Source organism: Acanthaster planci, linkage group LG04, assembly GCF_054643075.1.
Source record: "Acanthaster planci isolate LZ-2023a linkage group LG04, COTS_SCS, whole genome shotgun sequence".
Lineage (NCBI taxonomy): Eukaryota > Metazoa > Echinodermata > Asteroidea > Valvatida > Acanthasteridae > Acanthaster > Acanthaster planci.
The window spans coordinates 11,170,812-11,195,821 of NC_141780.1; the positions used below are offsets into that span (position 1 = coordinate 11,170,812).

The following is a 25,010-nucleotide window of genomic DNA, read 5'->3' on the forward strand; positions in this document are numbered from 1 at the left end:
TCATCAAGTTCCCTCAAAACAAGGCACAAAGTCATGTGGTGAGCAGAGCTAATTAAGTGACTCTTTTACAAAGATTGCGAAATGATCATACACAAAAAATGTTGCAATAAAGCTATCATTCCTTTTGAAGTTGTTAGTGAAGCACTGCTCACCTAGACTATCAGTTTTGTGCAAAATAGACTGCAACAACATTTTACTCGGCAACAAAGTTGTTGAGTACATGGAAGTTGTGTATTTTTCATGACATTGATTGCACAACAAAGTACCGGTAAAATTAAATTTGAATTTGCAAATGTAATTATTGAGCATTCATAAGGGATATTTACTTGTTATTTGTTTTGACAGTTATTGTTACTCAAACATCAGTGAGGCCAACAAAACCCACGACAATTACCACAGTCCTAACAACCCTGGCACCAACCATTGGAGTTGATGTAGTTCCACGAACTCATCCAATCAAGCCAATATCCACAGAGCCTACAACAGAGGTAGTTGTTGAACCCACTGACACAATGACAGCTACAATTCTAGCACAGTCTCAAATGCCTACAACAGCGGCTGAGACAACTGTAGAATCAGTAACAGATAAACTAGCGACTCCATTAGAGTCTGTAATAACTACAAAGTTACCTAGCACTCAACAGGCTCCAAAATCATCAGTTGAATCGACAACAGAAGGTATCACAAGGATGAGATTCACAACTGTTGAAGAAGTAGCTACTACTGAGACAATCATTGAATCAACCACAGGGAAACCAACCACAACATTGGAGGCGAGGACAACAGAAACATTACCTTCGATTCCACAGATTGTAATGCAATCAACTGCACCAACAACTGATGTTCTCATAACAGCAAATCCACTAGCAGAGTCCACCGTAAGAGTGACACCAACAACTGTTGAAGAAAAAAAACCAAGTACTGGAACAGTAGAATCAGCAAGTGACATACTACCAACATTATCTGTAGACCCCATGACAATTGAAAAATTACCCACAACTCCCCAGCCTGCAGGATCAGCAACTGAATCAGTAACAGACATTATTACTAAGAGGAAGCCCACAGTGATTGAAGAGACAACCAGTGTTGAGAAAACTGTAGAATTGACCTCTGAGACAACAACCACTATGTTCAAGTCCACATCAACTGAAAAGTTGCCGACAGTTAGATTGACTTCAAAATTATTGCCCGAGTCGACAACAGAAGTTCTCACAAAGATAAAGCCCACAACTCTTGACAGAGAACACTTTGGTGGGACAACTGTAGAAACAAGCACTGATACACCACCAACAGTGTTAGAAACTAGAACGACACAAACTTCAACTTCAACTAAAGGAACATTAATGCTATCATCTGTGCCAACAACTGATTCCATTACAGTGATGAAACCTACAACTGAATTCACAACACAAGTGAAAACCACAAATGTTCATGAAAACACAAGTAGAGTCACAGCTGTAAAGTCAACAACTAAAACACCATTACCAACTTCAGAGTCTACATTAACTAAAGAGGTACCAACAACTCTTCCGACTCTGAAATTATCAACTGAATCAGTAACTAATATTACTACAACAAAGAAACTCACGACTATTAAAGAAATAGCCACTGATGTGACAGTTGCCAAATCAAAAAGTGAGAAACCAACAACAGTAGAGGTTTGGACAACTGCAACCTCACCTTCACTGACCTCAACACCACTGAGCGAGTCAACAAGTGATATCACAACAATGAAGTCTCCTCCAGAAATTATTGTGACAGAGACACAATCAGTTGAAGAGAAAACCATGGGAGAACTACCTATTGGGAAATCAACACCAACATCATCTGACTTCATGTCAACTGAAAAGTTACCCACAACTCCTCAACCTACAAAATTATCATCTGAATCAATAACGGAAGTTATTACAAAGAGGAAACCTACACTGACAGAAGAAACAACAAGTGTCAAGACAGTTGTGGAATTTACCACAGAGTTGGAGCCCATGTCAACTGAAACATTACCAACAGTCCGACAAACTTCAAAATTAATGCCTGAGTCAACAGACGTTTTCACAAAGATGAAGCCTGCAACTGTTGAAGAAACAACTACTAAGGCAACTTTAGGATCAACCACTGAGACATCAAACAGTGGTTTACAATCCATAACAACTGCAAGATTACCCCCACTTTCACAATCTGAGTTAATGGAGTTCACGACCACGATGAAACCCAGCACTGAAAATTCAGAAATAAATACTGCTGTGACAACTTTGAAATCAACCTCTGAGACAGCAATTACAACTTCACTGGCCAAGATTAGCGAAAAATATACACCACCACTGCCAATTGAGGTAACAACTATACCAATTACATCAGTGAAATCAGACTCAGCTGAAGGGAAAACTGTGAGTGTGACAACTGTAGAACCAACAACTTCAATTCCAGAGACTTCTTCAAAACTACCTCCAAAATCAACTTTCCCCCAGACTCAATCAGCTTTAACTTCCAAAGTGGCCACAGTGCCAGATGCCATTGTCACACCTTTTGGAGAACTGACAACTTCAACTCCTAAGACTTCTACAAAATTACCACCAAAATCAGGCTTCTTCCCGACTCAGTCAGCATCAACTTCAAAAATGGCCACAATGCTAGATGACAGTGTCACACCTATAGTTACCACAGAATCATCTGGGTTACCTGGTACTAAAGTTATTACAGTGCTACCCTCAGATGTAAAGGAGCACATAAATCAGACGTCTCAACATACTGAAATGACTAGCATCACAAAAAAAAATGAAGAATCAATAGTTACAACCAGTGCACCAGTTTTCAACAAGACCCATTTGTCCAGGGCACCATTTGGCCAGTCACTTGGACCACATACAAATACTAATTTCATCACTACTAGTGTACCACCTTCTGCAGTTTCCGGTACCCCTGGTACAAGTACACAGAGTATCAAGCAAGATTTGTCATCAACAGCAAAAGTAACTAGTGAGGAGTTAAGAATTGAGACTATATCTGGGTCAACCCCAAAATCTCTCAAAACTGATATTGTTGAAATCTTGACGGAGAGCTCCACACGTTCTGTATCCATTCCAAAGAATGCAAGCCTTATCACAACAGTAAACGAAAAACCGAGGGATCAAACTACAAAAGTTACACTTCCAAGTCCCGAAATGCAGTCATTTGTGACTGAAGGAAATATAGCTACAGAAGAAGTTTCAGGTGTCCAATCTTCACCATTATTTGACAGAGCCACTGATGTAATGTCAGCAACAACCCATGAGTGGAGCTTCACAACTGTATCAGTTGAACCTACAAAAGGTATTGAGATAACAACTGAAGCCTTATTGGACACCATGAGTGATTCTCCAGTCAGAGTTTACACGGGAACCCCTGGTGTTACCACAGCAAGTAGTCAACTCACTGTTGGGCTTCCATTTTCTAAAACCTCTGCAACAAGGCCTAGTCCCACAGAAACAGCTTTGACTGATTTCAGCGGTACTGACATAGCCACTGAAACATTTGCTGTTTTCGAACCAACAGAAAAATCCGACACAGAAGCAACTCAAATCTTTAATGTTACCCAGAGATCAACAACCACTAGAGTTTTTGAAGCAACCTCTATGTTTGTTGACAACATTACAAATACAGTAGCCACTGAATCATCTGGGTTGTTGACATCTCCAGCTATCACTGATCCAAAATACCATGTTTCAGACCAGAATGGGGAAACACCCATAGTGGAAGTTGTTGACAGTAGTTCAACTGATGAACCAGAAATGACACCCATGATAACTCAGCTATCACCAGCTGCAACCAAAAAGCCTGTTCATCTATCAGATCTCCTTACTGTTTCAGATAGAGCTACAAAAATATCAGCTGACTTATTTCCAAGTACATCTTCACCAAGTAGTGTTGCATCTACCTCAAGCATCGAACCTGAAGAGGCTTCATCTCTGACAGCCCTACCTACCTCTGTGGGTCCTCCATTTGTGACAGTTTCTCAAGTTTCTATCTCACTAACACCCACTCCTTCCATACCTGTGACTCGGTCTACACCAAAACTCACAGATGGTTTGATGGAAGGCACTACCAAAACATTTGGAACAAAGCAAGCAGCAGCTACCACAACTGGACACTTCTCCCAAACCGATGTTATTGAGATTCTCACAGAAAGCACCATACATTCTGTTCAAACTGATGCAACCTTTATGCCAATAGTAAACGAAGAACTGATAGATCAAAGTACTGCAGGTACACTTTCCACTCCAAAAATGGAAGCATTTGTTACTGAAGAAGATACAGTGACAGAAGCCTCAGGCTTTCCTCCTTTGCCATTGTCATTTGATTATTCTAAGACAACTCCACTTGAAGGCGTCACTGATGTCGCGTCAGTGGCAACTGATGATTTGAGCTATACAAGTGCTCCTGTTGGACCTGCATCAGGTATGGAGAAAACAACCAAAGCCTCACTGGAGATTTCCACTGGTTCTCCTACCCAAACTTCTCCCATACCTCTTGGTGTAGTTAAAACAAGCAATAGTAAACCCCCTTCTGAGCTCCCATTTTCTAAAACCCCTGCAACAAAGCCCTTTATTACAAAAACGACTTTTAGTGGTTTCCAAAAACCTACTAAAACATCTGACATTGTTGAAACGACAGACAAATCCTCCATACAGACTGTAACAACTCAAATATCAGATATTACTCTGACAGCAACAAACGCTGAGGTTTTTGAAGCAACCTCTATGTTTTCAGAAATTATAAAAGATACAGTGACAACAGATTCATCTGGTTTACTGACAACTCCAACTGTCACAGACCCCTTGTTACATGTGACAGAGTTGCATAGGGAAACATCTACAGCTGAAGTTGCTGAAAGTAGCTCAACTAATGAACATCCAGAAACAATATTCATGAATACTAAACCATTATCAGCTACAACTGAGAAGCTTTTTCACCCATCAGATCTGCCTATGGGTCCAGATGACAGTACACAAATGTCTATTGACATAATTTCCATCACACCTCTACCAAATGGTGTTGATGTATCTACGGTGATAAAGAGTAAAGTGGAGTCATCATCGATTGGTCTAGTCAGAACAGAAGCAGCATCTACCTCAAGCACTGAACCAGCATCTTCAACAGCCTTAACTCCCTCTATAGGTCCTCCATTCGTAGCAGTATCTCAAGCTCCAATTTCATCAACACCTGTTTCATCAAGCTTCATGTTTACTTCAAAATCTATGACTCGGACTTCACACAAACCCATAGATGGGTTTATAGAAAGTTCTGCCAAAACATCTGGAAAAGAACTGACAGGAATTGCAACCACCAAACTGCATTCCCAAACTGACAATGTTGAGATACTGACAGATAGTCCTGAACCTCCAGAGTCCGTTAAAACTGAATCGAGCCAAACCTCAACATTAAGTCAGGAACTGAGAGATCAAACTACTCTTACAGGTCCACAATTGGAAACATTTATGGCTACAGAAGATATTGTTACAAGAAATATTTCACAAACTCCTATTTTACCACAGGCTGTTGCTCCATCAAAGACAACAACACTTAAAACAGCCACCAATGAAGTTTCAGAGGCAACTGAGGAACTGACTTATCCAATTATTCCTTTTGGACCTTCATCAGGTATTGAGAAAACAAAAGCCTCAGTGAACACCTTGGGTGGTTCTCCCATGTCCATTTCTGCTGGAGCTCCTGGTGCAGTTACAGCAAGTAGTAAATCTACTACTGATTTTCCATTTTCCAAAACCTCTGTACCAAAGCCTTCTCCCACAGAAACAGCTTTGACTGATTTCAGCAGTAGGGGCAAAGCTACTAAAACATATGACATTGTTGAAACAATAAACAAATATTCCACAGATGAGCCTGAGGTGCAAAAAGAAAAAACTCAAATTTCTGTTGTTACCCAGAGACCAACAACTTCAGTAGAGAATGAAGCAACCACTGTGTTTGCAGAAAATACCAAAGATAGGATGACCACTAAATCATCTGGGTTTTTGACATCTCCAGGTGCCACAGATCCCAAATCCCATGTAACAGAACTACGTGGGGAAACATCAACAGCTGAGTTTGCTGAGAGGAGCTCCATTAATGAACATCCAGAAATGACACACATGACTACCCAGGTATTTTCAGATACAACTAAAAAAGTTTTTCATCCCTCAGATTTCTTCACTGTTTCTGGTAAAGCAACACTAGTATCTGCTGATATAATTCCTGGTACACCTTTCCCAAGTGATATTGATGTATCTCCAGTGGTAAAGAGTACAGTGGAGTCATCATCTACTGGTCACGTCAGGACACAAGAAGCATCTATTTTAAGTGTCAAACCAAAAGAGGTTTCGTTTTCGACACTTACACCTCCCTCTGGAGGTCCTCCAACAAAGAGTGTTTCTCAACTTTCCATCTCATCAACACAAGTTATGGTGGACTTGGAAACTGCCTCCAAGCATATGACTCAGTCTACACAGAAACCTGTGGATAGTTTGATGGAAGGCACAACTAAAACATTGGGAACAGAGCAAGCATCGGCTGCCACAATAGGACAGTTTTCCAAAACCGATGTTGTTGAGATTCTGACTGAAATCACCACACCTTTGGTTTCTGTGCAAACTGATGCCAACCCTACCACAATTGTAACTCAAGAACAGTTGGATCAAACTACAGTAGGTACACTTTCAACTCCCAAAATGGAATCATTTGTGACTGAGGATACAACTGAAGACGTTAAAGTCCTTTCTCCTTCAATATTGTCAACTATTTCATCTAAGACAGCACCACTTGAAAGAGCCGCTGATGTAGTGTCGATAACCACTGAAAAGTTGAGCTTCAAAAATGTGACCACTAAGGAATTGAGCCATACAGCTGAACCAGGTTCACCAGCATCAGATATCGAGACAATAGCTAAACCTGCGTTGGATATCTTTGAGGGTTCTCCTACCCTAACCTCTCCTGTACCTCCTGGTGTAGTTACAGCAAGTAGTAAACCGACTGTTAAGATCCCATTTCCTAAAACCTCTGTAACAAAGCCCTTTACTACAGAAACAATTTTGAATGATTTCCAGAGTACAGCCAAAGCTTTTGAAACATCTGATATTGTTGAAACAACAGATAAATCCTCCACGGATGAGAATAGAATACAAAGTGTAACAAGTCAAATTTCTGACATTACCAAGAGACCAAAAATGTCTGGAGTGTTTGAAACAACCTCAATGTTTGTTGAAAATACCAAAGATACAATGACTACAGAAGCATCTGGTTTGTTAGCATCTATAGCTGTAATAGATCCATCATCAAATATAATAGAGCTGCACAAGGATAAAACTACAGCTAAGGTTGCTGAAAGTAGTTCCATTGATGAACATCCAGAGACAACATTCATGACTACTCAGCTATCATCAGGCGTGACCAAAACGCTTATCCATCCATCAACACTCCTCACCATTCCTGGTAAAATTACAAAGATATCTGCCAACATAATTCCCACTACAGCTGTACTTGGTGTTGATCCATCTACAGTGGTAAAGAGTACATTGGAGTCATCATCTACTGGTCCTGTTGAGACACATGAAGCATCTACCGTGAGCTTCAAACCAGAGGATGTTTCATCTTCCACGGCCCTAACTACGTTTTCAGGTCCTCCAATGATGACAGTTTCTCAAATTCCAGTTTCATCAACATCTATTTTGGCAAAATTAGGAACGACTTTGAAACCTGTGACTCAGACCACACACACCCCCATGGATGATTTAAAGGAAAGCACTGCCAAAACATTACAAACACAGCCAACAACAGGTGAAACAACTGATCAGCTTTCATCAACATCTATTTTGGCAAAATTAGGAACGACTTTGAAACCTGTGACTCAGACCACACACACCCCCATGGATGATTTAAAGGAAAGCACTGCCAAAACATTACAAACACAGCCAACAACAGGTGAAACAACTGATCAGCTTTCCCAAGTTGAAACTGTTGAGATATTGACGGAAAATCCTGAACCTCCTGTTTCCATTCAAACTGATGCAAGCCAGACCTCCATATTAAGCCAAGAACCAACAGATCAGACTATTGCAGTTACTTTTCCAATTGTGGAAATGGAAACATCTGTGACTAAAGAAAATACTATTACAAAAGATATTTCAGGTCTCCCTCCTTCACCAGAGGCTATTGTTTCATTTAAGACAACAGCACCTGAAAAAGCCACTGATGTGGTGCTGATGGCCACTGAGAAATTGAACTATACAACTGTTCCTGTTGGACCTACATCAGGTATAGAGAAAACATCTAAAGCCTCACTGGAGATCTCTGCTGGTTCTCCTGCCTTATTTTCCGGTGGACCTCCTGGTTTAGCTACAATAAGTAGTAAATCTACCAGGGGGGCCCCATTGTTTAAAACCTCTGTTACCAAGCCCTCTCCAACAGGAACAACTTTGATTGATTTCAGAAGTACAGCCAAAGTTACTGCAACATCTGTTGTTGAAGCTCAAGACAAATCATCCACGGACGAAGATAGAATGCAGAGCATAACAACTCAAATGTCTGATATCACTCGGAGAAGAAGACCGTCTGGAGATTTTGAAGCAATGTCTGTATTTGAAAAAAACAAAGATGGAGCAAGCACTGAAACGTCTGGATTTTTTATACCTCCAGCTGTCACAGAACCCGCATCAGTTGTAACAGAGCCAGTTAGGGTGACACCTATAATGCCAATCATTCAAAATATCTCTGATAGTGAAAGTGCAGGAACAACACTTATAACGACTTCTCCATCATCTGGCACAACTGAAAGACCTGGTCAAAGTACACAAATGCCTATCAACATAATTTCCAGTACCACTGTTGGTCCACCAGCAATAACACTATTTAGTAAACTCGAGTCTGTTAATCAAGGTCAGGAACCTAAAGCTGTTTCAACAAGTTTTCCAATAAAAAAGATCAACCCCTCTGGGGTTACATCTGCAGTCTCCTCCAGCATCACCATATCAACTGGAATTGATACAAGGGAGTCATCATCTACTGGTCCTACTGAGACTCTAACTGTATCTCATTCAAGTAGCAAATCAGAACAGGTTTCATATTCAACAGCTTTACCTATCTCTGCAGGTCCTCTACTGATTACAGCTTCTCATATCCCACAATCATCTATTGTGTCAGAGTCAGTAGTCACTTTCACACCGGTGACTCAGACTGCGCAGAAAGCAAGCAGTGGCTTTGCAGAGGGCACCACCAGAAGAGTGGGAAAAGGGTTGGTGACAGCAGATCCAGTGTTACTTTCAGATCCTCAGACTCCTAGATTTCTTTCATCAAGAACCGAGACCCCGGAAATGCCTCGGGTCACACCTGCTGTTGTAACAAGAAAGCCAGATGATATGGTAACAACAATGTCTGTGAATAGCATTGGAGACTCATCTATTATTCCTCCTCCACCACCCACTAGTCCACCTGCTGTGCCTATTTCAGCTACGGAAAAGAAAGGATTGACATCCCCGCCATCCTTTGAAATTACCACAAAAGCACAATTTGTCAGTACATCAATGTCTGTAATTGGCTCTGAAAGTAAAACAGCTTCAAGCAGTCCAGAAAAAGTGACTGAACTATTGAGGTCTCAAAGTGCACGAGTTGGTATAGATGTTGATAATACTTTTACTCAAACAGACTTAACAACACAGGGTGCGACTGAGGTTAGATCTGCTCCAGATGAATCTCAAAGCACTCTGACTAAACAGCCAATAGCTTCCACAACAGTGTCCAGCAGTGTTAAACTTTTGCACATGGATACATCAGCCAACGTAAATTCTTCATCTTCCCATAGTGGGTATCATGAACCCACAACTCCTCCCACAACCCTTAACTCACTGCTAATGACATCATCTGAACCTGATACCCTAACCACAACCAAGCCGCAAAGTCTCCTTACCACAATGACAGAACTTTTGTCTCGCTCAGCAGAATTACGGCAGATTTCAACACCACTAAGAACGCCACAGGGAAAAACTTCTCAGAAATCCTTAACTGAAAAAGTAACAATGAATAAGGATGTACCTATGAGTACTGACTTTAACCCCCGGGTGGAATTCACTTCACCTGGTTCCATTGAGAAGTCAATTGATGTCACACCACCTTTGACCAAGGAGTCTTTAACAACAATGACTACAAGAGAAACACACAAATCTGCAACCACTGGGGGCCCTTGGATGACCGACTTAGTTACGTCCGCTATGAAGGCTGTTACAGCTGTTGTGAGTAATGTGGGAAGCACTCTTGTACCTACAAATTATAGAAGGACGCCAACAGAAATTTCCAACACAGGCCATATGGGTAAGAAACAGCAGAAAATTAATATTAAATTATGCAAAGATTGAAACATTAAAGTCTTCAATGGGCCAATGAAGGACTGCAATTATTAACTTTGCATTTGTATAAATCTAGTCATTTTGACTTTGAAGCCTGATATGTAGAACTTGAATTATATCTGTTTCCTAGAAAAAACTTTTTTCCTTTTTTTAAGAATTATTTTTGCTTCAACTTTGTTTCCATGAATTTCCCAGAGACACAAGATGACAAATCACAAGGTTCACCTCCATCTCTTCAATTATCAACCTCCCAAATAGAGGAAAGCATCTTACTCCATACTACGTCAAACAAAGGGATAACAGATCCTGTCACCACATCAGGATGGTCAACATCCACTGCACTGTTCACATTTGGTGACCGAGAAGGATCAGGAGTCAAAGGGACAGTGTCAGACAGTGAAGGTATCACTGAAAGAGCACAAAGGGATATGGTGTTCACGCCATCTGTCCCTGCAACAACTAAACAAGATTATAGAGTATTTCAATTGGGGAATCCAGTCCAAATGCCAACTGACAGGATGACTGAGAAGGTGACACCGGGAGTGACTCAAAGCAAGACTGCAACATCAGTGAAAAGTGGTACATCATCGTCGAGTCAACTTGCAACAAAGATTCAACCATCCTTTCATCCAGGTAAGAGTTTTGGGAAATTTTCTACCATAAAAGACTCTGTGCAGGAAGAGCAGACCAGAGGTGGGCTACTACACCGACAGAAATACAAAGTGTTGACATTTCAACAGTTTACATGTACCAGTGTTGTGGGGTGTTTTTAATCAATATCGGCATCTACACATGACTGTGAGATGGATGTTACATTAAAGTGAGCCTTGTGGCAGGTTCTATATTTGTTTTTGTGTGTTTCTCTGGAGGGTCCTTATATTAGATTGCTATCTGGTAAGTCTATAGGGTGAATCATATGTTTCATTTTGTCCAAAAACAGCTTGTTTACAGATACATTTGTGGTACTTTCATACTATAACATCTAGGTTATAGCCAAACTAGTTATACTTATCTGTAGAAAACAGGCATGCAGCAAATGTGGGAATCACTGAGCAAGTCAGTTTTATGTGCAGTCAACAGCAATGATAAAACAGACCTAAAAATTTCACGGACCATTCTTTATGATTGCATTGATATGAAGGGTAGATTTTGTTTGAATAGATTCAGGACAATTTGCTACTGCCTGCAACCAACACAGATTACCTATACACATGTAGACAAGCATTGAACCTGAGGGCGATGGGAAGGCAAGGATGCACCACCATTACCCAGCCTTGACTAAGGAAGTAAATAAGGAGAATGTAAAATGTAAACACACACATATTGCAATGATGTATATTACCAAATAAAAACAAGAGGTTATCTGTCTGTTTGACAACAGAACAGATGGCTTTTTCGCATTCTTTTGTACATTTGAACAACTCAGGCATCTTCACATCCAATCAATTTTCGTATATAACACCTTTCTTTCAAGTTATTTGCAAAGTTTCAATCAGATAGAGCTTTTAAGTCAGGAGATATAGGGCTTTAAAGAGCGAAACTTTAATGTCACGTGACTTATCTCTTGATGACATCATCATCACATGGGGTCAAGTTTTCTCTAAAGCACTCCCTTTTCAAGATACCTGCAAGATTTCAACCCGATCAGATATGAGGTTCAGGGGAAATGGGGCCTTAATAAGTGCACCTTTAATGTCACGTGACTTTTCTCCTGATGATGTCATCATCATACTATGTCAATATTCCTCTAAAGCACTCCCTTTTCAAGATATCTGCAAGATTTGAACTCAATAGGATATATACTTCAGGAGATATAGAGCCTTAAAAGTTACACCCTTAATGTCACATGACTTGTCTCCTGATGATGTCATCATCACATAAGGTCTATATACCTTTAAAGCACTCCCTTTTCAAGATATATGCAAGATTTGAACCCGATCAGACTCATAATTCAGGAGATATAGGGCTTTGAAGAGTGCACCCTTAATGTTACGTGACTTGTCTGCTGATGACATCATTATCACAAAAGGTCAATAACCCTCTAAAGCACTCCCTTTTCAAGATATCCGCAAGATTTGAACGTGATCAGACATGTACTTCAGGAGATATGGGGTCTTAAAGAGTGCACCTTTAAGGTCACGTGACTTGTCTCCTGATGAGCCTGATCCGACATGAGGTCGAAATTCCTCCAAAGCACTCCCTTTCAGGATACTTACAAGATTTGAACAAAATTGGATATACTACACTTCAGGAGATATAGTACTTTAAATGAGGCACCGTTTAATGTCACGTGACTCGTCTGCTGGTGGTACTGTCATCACGTGAGGTCAATTTCCGTTTCTAAAACCTAAGTGCCTGCAAGGTTTCAACGCAATGAGACATGTACAATGCAATATACAATACAAAACATTATGCTTATCACGGCAAAAGCACAGATAAGATGTCTGAAACATTTGTCCCTTTTGGCGTTCTATGCAATGTGATCTGCTCTCGGCAGCACGTGGTTGGCATTTTGCCAAGTCCCAAGTATATGCCCTACAGACTGTGCGCCGTCTATGTTGCAGGCAGATATTGGGCGTCCACACACACATTAGCATATGCACAGCATGCTAATGGGATTTTCGAGTTGGCAATTTATATTTTAGGGGGTTTTGTCGGTGGGGCTTCACGTGTGTGAAGAAGTACACCAGTTATGCACTTCATGCAGCTGACTCCAGTGTTTTGGCTGTCATCTCGTGCACTATTCGTGCTTATATCTCTTACAGTTGATTTTTTACCGAATTTTGAAGAATAAAAGAAGTTTTTATTCTAATTTCCGGTCTGAGGACGTCATCAGCCCCAAACTTCACACACGTGTTGACTGGGTAAAGATGGTCATTTACATCAATTTTCAGGTGATTCGGACAAACTTTGCCACAGACATCCATTCAAAATTCATTTTTCGGAATTTTTAACCTGTCGCTAGAGGGCACTCAACAATTAGGTGACGTCATTAGTAGATAATTTGAAGAACACTATACCCCAGCAGACTAATAACGTTGAAAACAACTTGATACCTATTTCCACATTTAAACAGTAAGACCACTTCCGGTATCGACCAGAAGGAAGGGTCACGTGATTTGACCCACACGAGACGAATTAAAGACCACATATTATCCTGGCACTTACTGCAAACACAATGTTGCGGGAGGCCAGGGTCAATTTTATGTGGATTTTTATAAATTAAAAGGAATATCTAATTATGATGACGTCATCATGACGTAAATAATTCAAAATTATCTTTGTTTTATAGTTATTACTTGCTGCAAGTTTGACGATGATCAACGATTACTAACGTACGAAAATAGTGCCTCAAAAATGTGTACAAAGTCAATGGGATAAAAAAGACGTTTAAAAATCGATAGTAAATCACTCAATGACGTCATCATGACGTAATGTTTCTAGGACCATCTATGAATAAGGGTTGTTCATTGGTACAAGTTTGATAATGATCCAAAGTTGCAAAAGCACTAAAGTGACTGGTAGAAAAAACGTGTACGAAACAAATGGGCTTTTGAGCAGAAGATGAAAAAGGAAGAAAACCAAGAGGTTATCTATCTGTCTGCCTGCCTGCCAACAGAACGTAGGGCTTTTTGCATTCTTTTGTACATTTGAACAACTAAGGCATCATCACATCAAGTCATTTTTTGTATATAACACCTCTTTTTAAGGTTATCTGCAAAGTTTCAACGTGATAGAACATGTACTTCAGGAGATACAGGGCCCTAAAGAGAGCACCTTTAATGTCACTTGACTTGTCTTCTCATGATGTCATCATCACATGAGGTCAATATTTTTCTAAAGCAATCCCTTTTCAAGATATCAGCAAGATTTGAACCCAATGGGATATCTACTTCAGGAGATATAGGGCCTTAAAAGTTACACACTTAATGTCACTTGACTTGTCTGCTGAACAAAGACAGGCTATTGATGCTCAAAGAAGGTTCATAGGGCGAGAGTTCGCATGTAACCCTAGTCATGGGTGTGGCGAATGCGAGTTGCAAGAAAACTCAATGCTCAAAGAGTGAACTGGCATGAATGACTGTACAGCACTGGAGCTAATGAGGATATTGTGCTTTTGCACCCTGAGCAACCAATAGAGGGAAGTAAACCACCCCACTATCCTCCCTAAGTTCAAAAGGACCGAAACTACCGCATTACTGTCCTACTGAGCTGAAGGATCCTTAGCTCGTAACGCAAGTGAGTGTAATAAAAGTGGGGTGGTAGCAAAACTGTCCCCGAATTGGAATCGAATGCACAAAAATAAGGGAAAAAAGGAACAGCAACACGCCCACCAAACCAAATATAAACAAAAATAAGGGTAAAGAGACCAAACCAAATAAAAGCTTCTGCCTTGATTTCTTATTATTAATACACATATTTATTGGTAGCGTTGACTTTACTTGTGTCTAGATGTACAGGATGCAATATTTGGGGTCAACAATTTATTAAAAGGTGGACGGAAAACAAGGGGTTTGGGTGACGGTCAATTGCTCTCACTTCTCCTCATCAAAGTTCAATATAGGTTTGAAAAAGGCCTACAAGTAGCTTAACATAATACAACACATAAAAGGCAAAGTTATAGAGAGGCGATTTTTTTCTGTAAGTGTAACTGAACTACAGTTTGGCAGGACCATTAGAAATGCAAGTCAGACGGAGTGGGTACAGTACGGGTGTGTAGTATCGCACAACTAGGCTACACTCATTGGGCTGGACCGTGGTGGGAGCTGTTCCGGGCCACCACAGTAACTAGCAATAGCTGGACGGGGCCAGCGCTGGTATGTACCGACCACACTACCACTCCGACTGCAATTTCAGTGATTAGCACAATGATAGAATCGCTGCACTATGTATCATTGGCTCAGCATAGAAATGGGGAGGACTGGGGCTAGTTAGCAAGACAAAGGTGGTGAGGCACACGGGAGGTGTCTTGCCCGGCAATTGGTTCGGACGTAGCGGTGACGGGCCACTATGACTCACCAGCACCCTGGGCTAGTTCGTACCACTCTCGCATCGGTTCAAACTAAGGTAACTTGGTTAGCTATGGTTAAATTTCTTTGCCATAAGAATGGTTAATATCACACCTTTCTCAGAAAGGGGGATCCAACTGCCGCACTACGTTAGGTTTCACTCTGCAACAAGGGTTTGGTCCGCTGCACCTGACCGATGGGCTGGAGAAAATCTGTTCTATTTCTAGGATTCTAGAGGCTTAGGAATTAATAAAATATGAGCGTCGCTGAACAGGTCAACAAATGAGAATCTTCCATCTCAAAGGGTCACATGATTTCTTGCTAGAGTCGTGTGCAAGAATCTAAGGGTCGTGTGTAAAAAGGTAAATACAGAATAAGCTTAATAAGAGACCCTGGGATTTATGCAAGGAACGGGAATGAGTAAAACTAGGGGGTGCTAGAATTCCAAGATTTGCAGGTGCGCAACAATATGTATATATATAGACCGATCCAGTGTCAAGAATAAGGAGTTATTACTGCGGTATCCCCATAGGCGTGAATAAAAGAGATGCATATTGAATGTTTCCAATGTGAGCACACTGGTAACCAATATCACTTGCTCGTCCAGCTTAGGGATGCATACCTGAGTGGCAGGGACACCGCAGTCATGGTGTCAGTGAATTGGTCTATATATACGAAGTAACAGTCTATATAAGAAGTTACAGAAAAAAAATTTTCATTGAATTTTATTCTGAAACACAAATATAATTATGTACAAAACAGAAGAAGCCGACTTGCAACAGCTGTCTGTAAATGAGACCCAATAGGACAAACTACGCATGCTGCAAGTAGCAAACAGTCTGACAATTCCAACACAAGCTGATAATTCAGAAGAACAAATAAAGGGTGATCAAGAAATAAACTGTATAATGCAGGTAGCAATTGAAGGAAACTCCCAAAAACTTTTGGAGTAGGACAAAACATGTCAGTATCGTTATGGTGGGCTAAGAAAATGAGGAAGACTCATGGTTGCCGCTTCACAGAGTCGAGTGAGGGCACACTGCCAGTTGATCAAGAATTTAGCGAAGGGAGTAATGGATTAGGAATAATGCATATGGGTCATTCTATGTCAGACCAACACACCTTTTGACCTTAAGTCTTCAGATTTTGATAAAATTCTTTATTTTTTTAAGTATTTATTATTCATTGATGTCTACAAGCACGGGAGTTTTTATCAAAATGCAAAGACCTAACATCAAACAGTGTGTTGGTCTGACATGGAATGACCCATTAGTAATCTGTGAAGGTTGTAGGCAGTAGACTGACAGATTTAAGGATGTGAAATTTCTTCAGAAAATCTACCTTGGGGAAACAAGCATTCAAGTGAGAGAAAGAATAAAAACTCTGAACTGTGACTTGATACAGACTTATTTCTACTCCACAGCTGGTCTGAATGTCTCCATCACCATCATCGTTGCAGTTATTGTCCTTGTTATCATCGTTTTATTTGTCTATAAGTTTTGGGCATAACTCTAGTATTGTCCACCACTGCAATTGCTTTGGTTTGGACAAATGCTTCTATTTACTACATTAATTTGCTTTTCTTTCTTTTTTTCAGACACAAATCTGCAATTTTTTGTTAATTCTTTCATGAATATGTGTGGTCAGAGTTTATAGGTGTAATTATTTGAAATTATCAAATGTATTATTTACAAAATATTTATTTCCTGTAGAGTGGAGGATCTGCAAAGTTTACCTACATTCTTAAGCTTTATGAAGTCGCACTTCATATAAATATAAACATTTCCAAGAAAACCAGTAATAATTCTCTTTGAAAAGATGGAATAATATGCATGGGTACCGGCATTACATCACTGTTTTATGGGTGATTCATTTGTTTGAAAGGAAAAGGAGGATTCCTTTAAATTCTTCTAAGAATAGACAGCAAGCCGTGAGAAACTTGTGAAAAAAAATATTGTGAAGGAATGTTTCTATGTAGACTTGGCAGTAATCCAAAGTGGCACTCTATGCAAAGTTACCGAATGTCTCTATAAAACTGCTCAGCCGAATTTAAAAAATAAAAAGTAAAAAATAAATTTGAAAGAGCACTCGTTGTTGCCAAACCTTACCAAAGTTTTAGATGTTTGGCTTTGTTACTGATGTACAAGTGCTATGTGGCAACTCCTCTCAAGCAGAATGTGAAGCTACATGTAGGGAACAGAAGAAAAGGCTCAAAAATACCACCATACAATTAACCTAATCTCCTTACAGACATTATTTCATTCACATCTGAACACAATACCTATTTTAGACTCCTTCAGATTTTGAGCTGCTTTATTTATTTTTTTTCTGTTTGTTTTCTTCTTTTTTTTACTTTTGCATTTTGTTTTGGGGTGATAATTGGTTTTTTGATTTTGGATTCAACACCATCCTTATGTGATGCATAATTGTGAAGGTTTCTGCCGTCAGCTCATACCAAACATGTTGAAAGATGTGAGTATTAATATGCATGTCTATTAAGCTTGCATGGTAGAAAATGATGTTCCAGTATCAAACATGCAGACTGAAACTATTTCATCATTTTGCATTAAATAATGGTCTACTAATAGAAATGCTTCCATATCCCTTGTGACCCCAATTTGCTCTTTTGTTTCTAGAATAAATGGGGTTTTATAGGTTGAAGGTGGGATTCTTTGGAAGAATCTTTGGATTCTTTGGAAAATACTGAAATTGAATATTACAATTAAATGAAAAAAACATACATGCTGTAATTCTGGTGGGATTGAAAGTGTACAACAAACATGAAGCATGAAAATGTAAAATAACCTACCTCGGCCTTGAACAGTGGGAATATGATTAAGTGTTAATTTTAAATGTATTTGCACCTGTTAGTTTTGTATAACACTAATTTTCAGTACAGTCCCTTATACAGTTGTGCATAACAAATGTATGATAAATGTCAAGTGATTTATGTCAGAGGAGAGGAAGCAGTGTGTAAATCCATGCATGTTTAATAGCCCAGAAAAACAGGTAAAATAAATTTCAGTCGTCTGCATAAAGCATAGTCTTTGTTACAGGCTGTACAGTCTTTAGTTAAGTTGGCATTTTCTATAACTATAAGCACCATCACTGTAACCATCATCATGGCATGCAAGCAAGGAATCAATCTAAACTTCATGTCTCAAAACAATAGCAGTGGGGACATTGAAAGGGGAGAGCAACATTTGTTTGAGAACACTTGGGCACAAACATTATTAATTTGTATATCTTGTGGTTGAATTCATCACCAGATCCACGCAAATGTCCTCATTGTGAGCCTGATGTGTGTCCAGTGTGTGGGTCTGATGGCAAGACCTACCAATCTGCATGTGAATTGAAGCGTGTTGCCTGTCTACGAGGATCCATTACCCTTGTAGCTGAGTATTCAGGGGACTGCATACCAGGACTGCTGGACCTTGGTAAGTTAATTTGAGAATCCAGTGAAATGTAACAGGGCTGGCTAAAATTCTATCCGCTTGTGACATATACTCAGTCACACTGTGCATGTGTACACATACAATCCAAGCACTGACAACCTCATTTTTTCAGCACCCAAAACCTACCCTGCAATTAGTTTCCTCTGAATTTCTTTTATAATGTTGAAATTCAGTAAAAAAACATCAAAGGATCTATCTGAGTTAGTTAATATCTTGCTTGTTCAGCATTGCTGTCAACTCTGTAGTATGATACAGAAATATTGGCATACCTACCAGATTACCAAGACCTGTGCATTATTTCCTAGTCCATTACTTCCATTTGCTAAATTCTTGATCATCAATAGTGTGCCCCCATTCACTCGCCCCCGGAAAGGCATCGGTCATGTTCGTTCTCTTTTTTGATGCGCGAAGTGCGCCGAGGCCGTGTGGGGAGGAGGGAGGGAGATTGGTTTTCTGGTAGATATGCAGTAGTAGACTCACCCCACTCTAGGTGGGGGGGATAGTCTACTGCCTGCAACCTACGCAGATTACCAATACATATGCAGAGTAGCAACAAACCATTGGACGGTGGGAAGGCGAGGACGCACTACTAACATCCAGCCACCTTATAGTGACTGCTTGAGTGCCTCCTCCTGCAAAGGTAGAGGATGTCTGCAAAAGAGCAACTGCAATGCCGTCCAGCATACAGTCAGTCCATGTGTATGGCACCCCTGCAAACATCATTGAGGTAACAGAAGGTGAATGTGGTATGGGTGTCCGAACAAGGCTCTCAACAAATACAGGAAACCCTTTGAAATAGGCTCCTACTGATGAAATGGCCTGGACACTAAAGACACAAATGCGTCATCTACATTGGTCATTTGGGCCAGAAGGCCAGTCAACATACCGAACTTAATTGCTTGTAGGGCCATGAAAGGAGGACACCCAAAGATGCGGAGTATTGCTGAAGTTAGACTAAGTGCTTGTTCTTGTGGTCTCGGCGAAGAGGGCATTATTGACACGTCTCGGCAAAACTCATTGCGGCCTGTGCTAGAGGTAACCTGAGGTAAATGGTTGTAGCATTATCTAACATATAGCCGTGTAGATAACTGCCAACATCCCAGAAGATACACCTAGCATCATGGATCATGATAGTGTGGTGAGGTTTGACGTCTGTGAAAATGAGCCATTTGGAACAGATGCTTATAGCTGAGGAAATCCAAATAGCGAAGGCGAAAGTCTCACCTTAAGTGTAATGAAAGAAGAAGCACAATACCTCTCAGCTTTTATTCCTGGCCCACTTTTAGGACGGAGAGAATGAACAGGGCCTTAAATTGTAGCCTACGATGAAGGTGAAAGGAGCACAGTGGGACTATCACCCAAGAAGAATATGCGTAGAGGATATCATCAACAGACCACTATCAAGGAATAAAGTAGCTATTGGGAGCAACAAAGGGCGGTTGTACTGAAATGTTTGCTAGGAAGAGGATACCTGCCATCAATGTTGTCTAAGGGATAGATGTTAATTTGGGAAGCACATGGGTAGCTGAGACAAACAGTAGCTACATGTAAATTGGTGATTGCAGTACTCAGTTGCATAGCAGAGAATCGGTTACTGCACATATTGGAGTTCACACTGTTTGTCATGTACCCTAGCTACCCTACCCTGTACGCTACCCTAGGAATCTGGGTAAATTAATTCTCAGGGTTAGGAAGGTCAAACGGTCTGAATAGGAGACATTTTCTCTGGAAAATTCTGACAAAATTGCTGGGAGTCTGGTGCAGAATAACAGCAACTAGATGCTCCTGTCAAGGCTGAATCGGCAATATGCAGATGGTCAGGTACCAAGGGACTGGCTCAGTCACATTCTGATATAATGTCTGTTCTGTTGCGTGAATCCTTCCGTTGGAGCATATGTCTGTAAAGGAGTTTTTGGCTTCAAGACGTGAATTACCTTCAGGTTAATCCCAAAGCCAAGGGCTCATCAGGACATCCAACTTTCAGGAGGATGGGGCGTAGTAAGAGTGTACCTCCGTAATGATTTATCTGATGAAGTGATGATGTGCTAACCCACGTACTCTGGTGACTGAAATTTGAAAGTTTGGGAACAGGAGTGCCCCATGCAGATCAGGAAGTGCCAGTAGAGACCAGTAGTTGAGGGCCCATTGTCGGTTTCAACTGCCAACAACGTGTGTCTTGACAGGGAGAGGTATCAGGTTTGGAGGATATGTCCTCGGGCTGAAGAATTGCACGTGGGATAAAAAAGCCCAGGTCAGAGGATTGAAGTGGGCAGTAAAACAACATCCCAACGAAGTCTGGATTGAATCTAACAGGGGTCAAGTTGCTGTATAAACAGGAACCCATGCACATGAAACGATTACCTGTATCAACAAAGGTAGGAATTCAGTAAAGACCCCAGCCAAATGAAGGGCAGCCATGACTGCGAGAGGGTAGCTGAACGAGCAGACAAAGGTACATGTATTCATCTGACTGAGTGAATGTCTGCTGGAACCTTGCTACTGTAATTAGTGCCTAGAAATTTGGGCATTGAGGGCACCTGCAAAGCAATGTAACCATTAGCCTCAGACCCAAGGGGATGGGGGCAGTGTCAAAGTCCCCTCTGGTCTATGTCGCAAGCCCTGCTTGTGAAGATTGAAAAGGCAGAGCAAGACTTGACCAGTGCGTAAAAAATCAGAGAGGGAAGGAGGACCAGAACTGTTCCATTGTCTCTTCTCCAAATCCTTCATGACCACCGGTAAGTTAGCAACAGGTTTCTCAGCAACAGGTGGAATTAAGTCAACCCTTTCACATGGGAAGTCCACCACACCCGTCCTGAGCAAAGTCTTATGTGTAGGTGTGGATAGACGAGAAAATTTCATGAACTATCTAGAAAGAGGTGAACACATTTTGTTTGTTTGTTTGTTTGTTTGTTTGTTTGTTTGTTTGTTTGTTTGTTTGTTTGTTGGGGTGTTTGGGTGTTTGTTTGTTTTGACTGCAGTGAGGGTTGGACAACAGGAGAAATGCTGTCAAGCCGTACAGGAAGGTACTCCAATAAGCTATGAACAGTGAAAAGGTCAGAGACTGGAGAAAACTTCATGTGGCCCAGATATACGAAGGTTTGACTATCTGTATCGAGCAAGGAGTCATTGCCGGAAGACAAGTTATGTCTGGTGGAAGTTGCGCCTAGCGACAATGAACAGCTGCAGTGCATGCGAATGTCGGTGTAGCATTTCTGGAGAATGGAAAATTGAGTCTTGTCTTATACATAGAATACCGTAGACGTTCCCTTATTGAAAAATTCCAGCTGTTTTACGTGTGCATGGGGAGTTAAAGTCTCAGTGCATACATCTGGCCAAAGAGAGAAAAAAACTTTATCTCAACAGGAGCATCCGTGAGAAAAAAAAAGTATTGGTCACCAATGCTGACTCTGCCTGACAGGGGCAAATTTAACCCCAATTTTTCCGAGATCAGCACTAGAAGAACAGCGGACATGAAAACCCACTCCAATATTCCAAACGCTGAGTGTATGTGACTTGATGTTGTATTCACCGGAGGCCATCCCAGAAGACAATATAGGGTTGCCCGGTAGAGAGTACTGCCTACTGCACACCTGATCGCACGCAAAGAGTGGTTGGCTGAGGCACAGAGGTAGCGATAGACAGTGTACAAAGGCCTCAACAGCAAAGCGGGCCAACTATCTGCATTGTAGTCTGGATCTTGCCTGCGTTACCCATATTATGTCCACCAAGGCCACATTGGCTATGGCAGGGGGTGGCCAGGTAGAATGTACATGTACATTGTAGCGTCTACCCATGCCAGAATGCCCCTTAAATAAAGAATGACTGAGGGCAGAGGTTGAAGGCATAGAGCGCTCAGTAAGCCTCTTGGTTGGAAGAAAGAGTCAGAGAGTTGTCCCACTGAGCAGGAGCCGGAGAATGACAAGCGGGTACAGTGATTTCTGGAAGGAGATCAGCAATAGAGGGAGGCCGAAAGCCCCGAAGTCAGAGTAGGCCTAAGGGCTCGGCATCCCCACATGAAGAATGGGCTAGATAGGTCAGAGTGGGCCTGATCCCAGACACCAATGAATCTCAACTGGAATGGACCTGAGCCAAGGTTTCTTTTTTTTGTTTTGTTTGATTTTTGTCACAGTGGTTGGGTTAAAAGTCATTGCCAGAAAACAACCAACCACAAAGGGTAAGGAAACACTTGCCAACAAGCGACCCACACGGTCGAGCAGGCCATGCCCAGTCAAACCTGACCTCAAGGAGTTTAAAATTCTAAGGCTCCTGCAAGCATTGGGACCTGGCTGCAATAGGGGGAGGCCCAAGGGCTCAGTGTCCCCATGTAAAAAACGGGCCAGAGAGGCCGGAGCTGGGCCTGGTCCCGGATGCTAACAGATCTCAATCAGAACAGGAATGGGCCGGAGCTGCCTTTTTTTTAGTCACAGTGGTTGGGAGAGGAGCCATTGCCAAAGCCAACCAACCTCATACGATAAGGGAACACTAGGCGAGAAGCAACCCACCAAGTCAAACGGGCCACGCCTCAAACGCACTCCCACTGTAGGGGCGCGTGAGACGTGCTCACCAGAAAACCCCTGCAAGTAACGGCAAACCAATACCGGGGAGCCGAGCTGACTGCAGGGTGCCGAGTCATGCCCCGAGCTGCCTGCGTAACAGGCATACTCGCACGCGCTCCATTCGTGGAGTACTGGAGGCAGGCCGGACACGTTGCTTGATGCTCCGTGCTGCCGAGGTCTGTTAAGGTGTGCCAAGCTTCGAACTGCCCAAGCAGCAAATGGCAAACTTAGCTACACTCCCGAAGGGAGTAATGGAGCATAGGGGCTAGTGATGCTTGAAGCTCGATGAAGGCCCACAGGGAGAGCTATGCTCCATGTAACGCTCGTTGGTACACCAAGGTCTGTTATGGTGTGCCGAGTTTTGACTTGCCTGAGTGGCCCCTTGAGTGGCAGACTCAACTTCACTCCCGAAGGCATAGTGGAGCGGGATCGAACCAGAGATACTGGATCTCAGGGCCCACGGGCACGCGGTGTAAGTAACAGATACCACACCAGTACTGCCGCTACAAGTTCACAAATATCGCTCGATACTTGAAGAGCGAACTCATGCGCTTGACAGTACAGTACTGGAGCCAATAAGGGTATCACATGGCCGTACCCCAGACAGGCGAATAGGACGAAATAGTTAACCACACACTGTTCTGTTCCCTAGCTTAGCAAGGACCGAAACCAACGCACCACTGTCCTTACTAATTAAGCGATCCCTAGCCCGCAAGCGGGCGAATATCTCGAAGCGGGATGAAGACTAACTCAAACTTCTCTCAGGTTTTTCATCTAATACACAGAATACACAGAGAGAAATCGGAAAAATCAGAAATGCCGAAATATCCGGCAATTACGAAAAATCAAAAATCAAATATTAGAAATATCTTGAAACCAGAAACACTGAAATACCTGGCAATATGAAAAATCAGCAAGCAAATATCCTTAGAAATAACGAAACAACTGCTGTCGAAAAACTAATCAAATTGTAAACAAGAATGCCACAACTGGGGCGGAATCAAAGAATATAAAAAAGCAAGGAGAATAAATAAACAGACGTACTGAATATTTATTCTGAAGCAACAGAAATATATTTATCCAAAAGCAATAGCACCACCTGGCGAACTCTGAAAATAGGTCAGTACAAGGTCAGTCTTCCATCTGTGAAAGACTAAAATGAAAACGGTAAAATATCCAGAAATAAATGACAAAGGAACAATCTTACCGTTCACAAGAGTCAGAACAAATAAACAAGGTGATTGAGGAATACATAACATAACGTAATGGCACTAAACACAAAAACTAAATGGTTTCCTGATGGACTATTTCCATGATATAAATTTCAGCACTGGTGGGGGGGGGTGGCCTCTCATATTCTCAACTTGGGGGACTCGGCCCCCTGCTTCTGGCATATCCTATAATGGGATGAGACTTAAAATTGATCAGTCTATTGTTTAATTGGTAATACCTGATGGTCTCGTAACTGCCCCTCTCCACTGGAGATAGGGGAAGAGCAGTTCATTGGCCTAGGCTATTTGACTCCTGATCTACCTGCCATTATTACCAGTGTTATACTTACCCTTGATGATGTTCATGTTATGTTCAAGCATTAGGTACAGCTCCAGTGGAGATTGGAACGTG

The 25,010-nt window shown here is 41.5% G+C and overlaps 1 protein-coding gene across 4 annotated transcripts in view; it reads left to right on the forward strand.

The window, feature by feature from the left end:
* The window catches only part of LOC110983939 (uncharacterized), a 62,933-nt gene that overhangs the window by 36,884 nt on the left and 1,039 nt on the right, over positions 1 to 25,010 (forward strand). For 3 of the 4 annotated variants that reach the window (XM_022243642.2, XM_087136038.1, XM_022243643.2), the window contains 3 exons: positions 346 to 10,332; positions 10,563 to 11,000; positions 18,646 to 18,813. In XM_022243642.2, the coding sequence (XP_022099334.2) occupies positions 346 to 10,332; positions 10,563 to 11,000; positions 18,646 to 18,813 (10,593 nt within the window). Of the gene's footprint in view, positions 1 to 345; positions 10,333 to 10,562; positions 11,001 to 16,799; positions 17,849 to 18,645; positions 18,814 to 25,010 lie in introns of those variants that run through there. The other variant, XR_015425054.1, reaches the window with a different exon arrangement.